The sequence below is a fragment of the Myotis davidii genome, unplaced genomic scaffold (assembly GCF_000327345.1).
Source record: "Myotis davidii unplaced genomic scaffold, ASM32734v1 scaffold803, whole genome shotgun sequence".
Lineage (NCBI taxonomy): Eukaryota > Metazoa > Chordata > Mammalia > Chiroptera > Vespertilionidae > Myotis > Myotis davidii.
In genome coordinates, this window is record NW_006295567.1 from 1,257,155 (window position 1) to 1,258,064 (window position 910).

Genomic DNA, 910 nt, shown 5'->3' on the forward strand with positions numbered 1-910 from the left:
GAAACTAAGTGGGTTGTGTTCGTGTAGCCTTTTCTTTATTAAATTTGCCTTTTTGTCTACGTTTTATTAATGATCCTTAGGAAAAAGGAAACACCCCGCTCCATGTTGCCTCCAAAGCAGGACAGATTTTACAGGCAGAATTATTGGCAGTATATGGAGCAGACCCAGGCACACAAGATTCCAGTGGGAAAACTCCTGTTGATTATGCAAGGTTAGAGACCTAGATTCTTGTCACTTCTCTCTATTTGGGCTTCTTTGTATTTTGTATGATTCATTGTTAAGTTGCTAAATTGTGTATGGTTAACATTTAACCCCTTATAAAGATTTACATGCAGTTATTTTTAGATGACTTTTCAGATGAGTATCAGCTCAGAACCTGGGAAAGTAGAACCATAACCAGTCTGCTTAGCTTCCAATCTTTTGTGTGATTCTTTATAATGCTATGGTATTTAAGCCATAGTTATACTCCAAATCAAGTACTAAGAATGGCAGAATGCACTCCTCAATTTTTATGTTTTTAACCATTGCTTAAACTTAAAAACAAATGTGTATGAGTAGGTAGATATGTGATTAAATGATTATAGTAAAACTAGAGGTCCGGTACATGAAATTCATGCACGGGGCGGGAAGGGGGGTATCCCGTCAGCCCAGCCTGCACCCTCTCCAATCTGGGACCCCTCGGGTGATTCTGACTGCAGGTTTAGGCCCGATCCTGGGGATTGGGCCTAAACCGGCAGTTGGATATCCCTCTCACAATCCGGGACCGCTGGCTCCTAACTGCTCAGCTGTCTGCCTGCCTGATCGCCCCTAACTGGCCCTCTTGCCAGCCTGATCACCCCTAACAGCCTCTGCCTCGGCCCCTGCCCCTGAGACTTCCTCCAGATTGATGTTGGGAAGGACATTCTGCTGT

The 910-nt window shown here is 43.8% G+C and overlaps 1 protein-coding gene across 16 annotated transcripts in view; it reads left to right on the plus strand.

Annotated features, from left to right (window-relative positions):
• The window catches only part of GIT2 (G protein-coupled receptor kinase interacting ArfGAP 2), a 53,678-nt gene that overhangs the window by 9,866 nt on the left and 42,902 nt on the right, over positions 1–910 (plus strand). For all 16 annotated transcript variants that reach the window (XR_001514999.1, XM_006770309.2, XM_006770314.2 and 13 more), the window contains one exon: positions 81–211. Coding sequence is in view for 15 of the 16 variants with exons in the window: in XM_006770309.2 (XP_006770372.1) it covers positions 81–211 (131 nt within the window). In the remaining variant the exon portion in view is untranslated. The remainder of the gene's footprint in view (positions 1–80; positions 212–910) is intronic.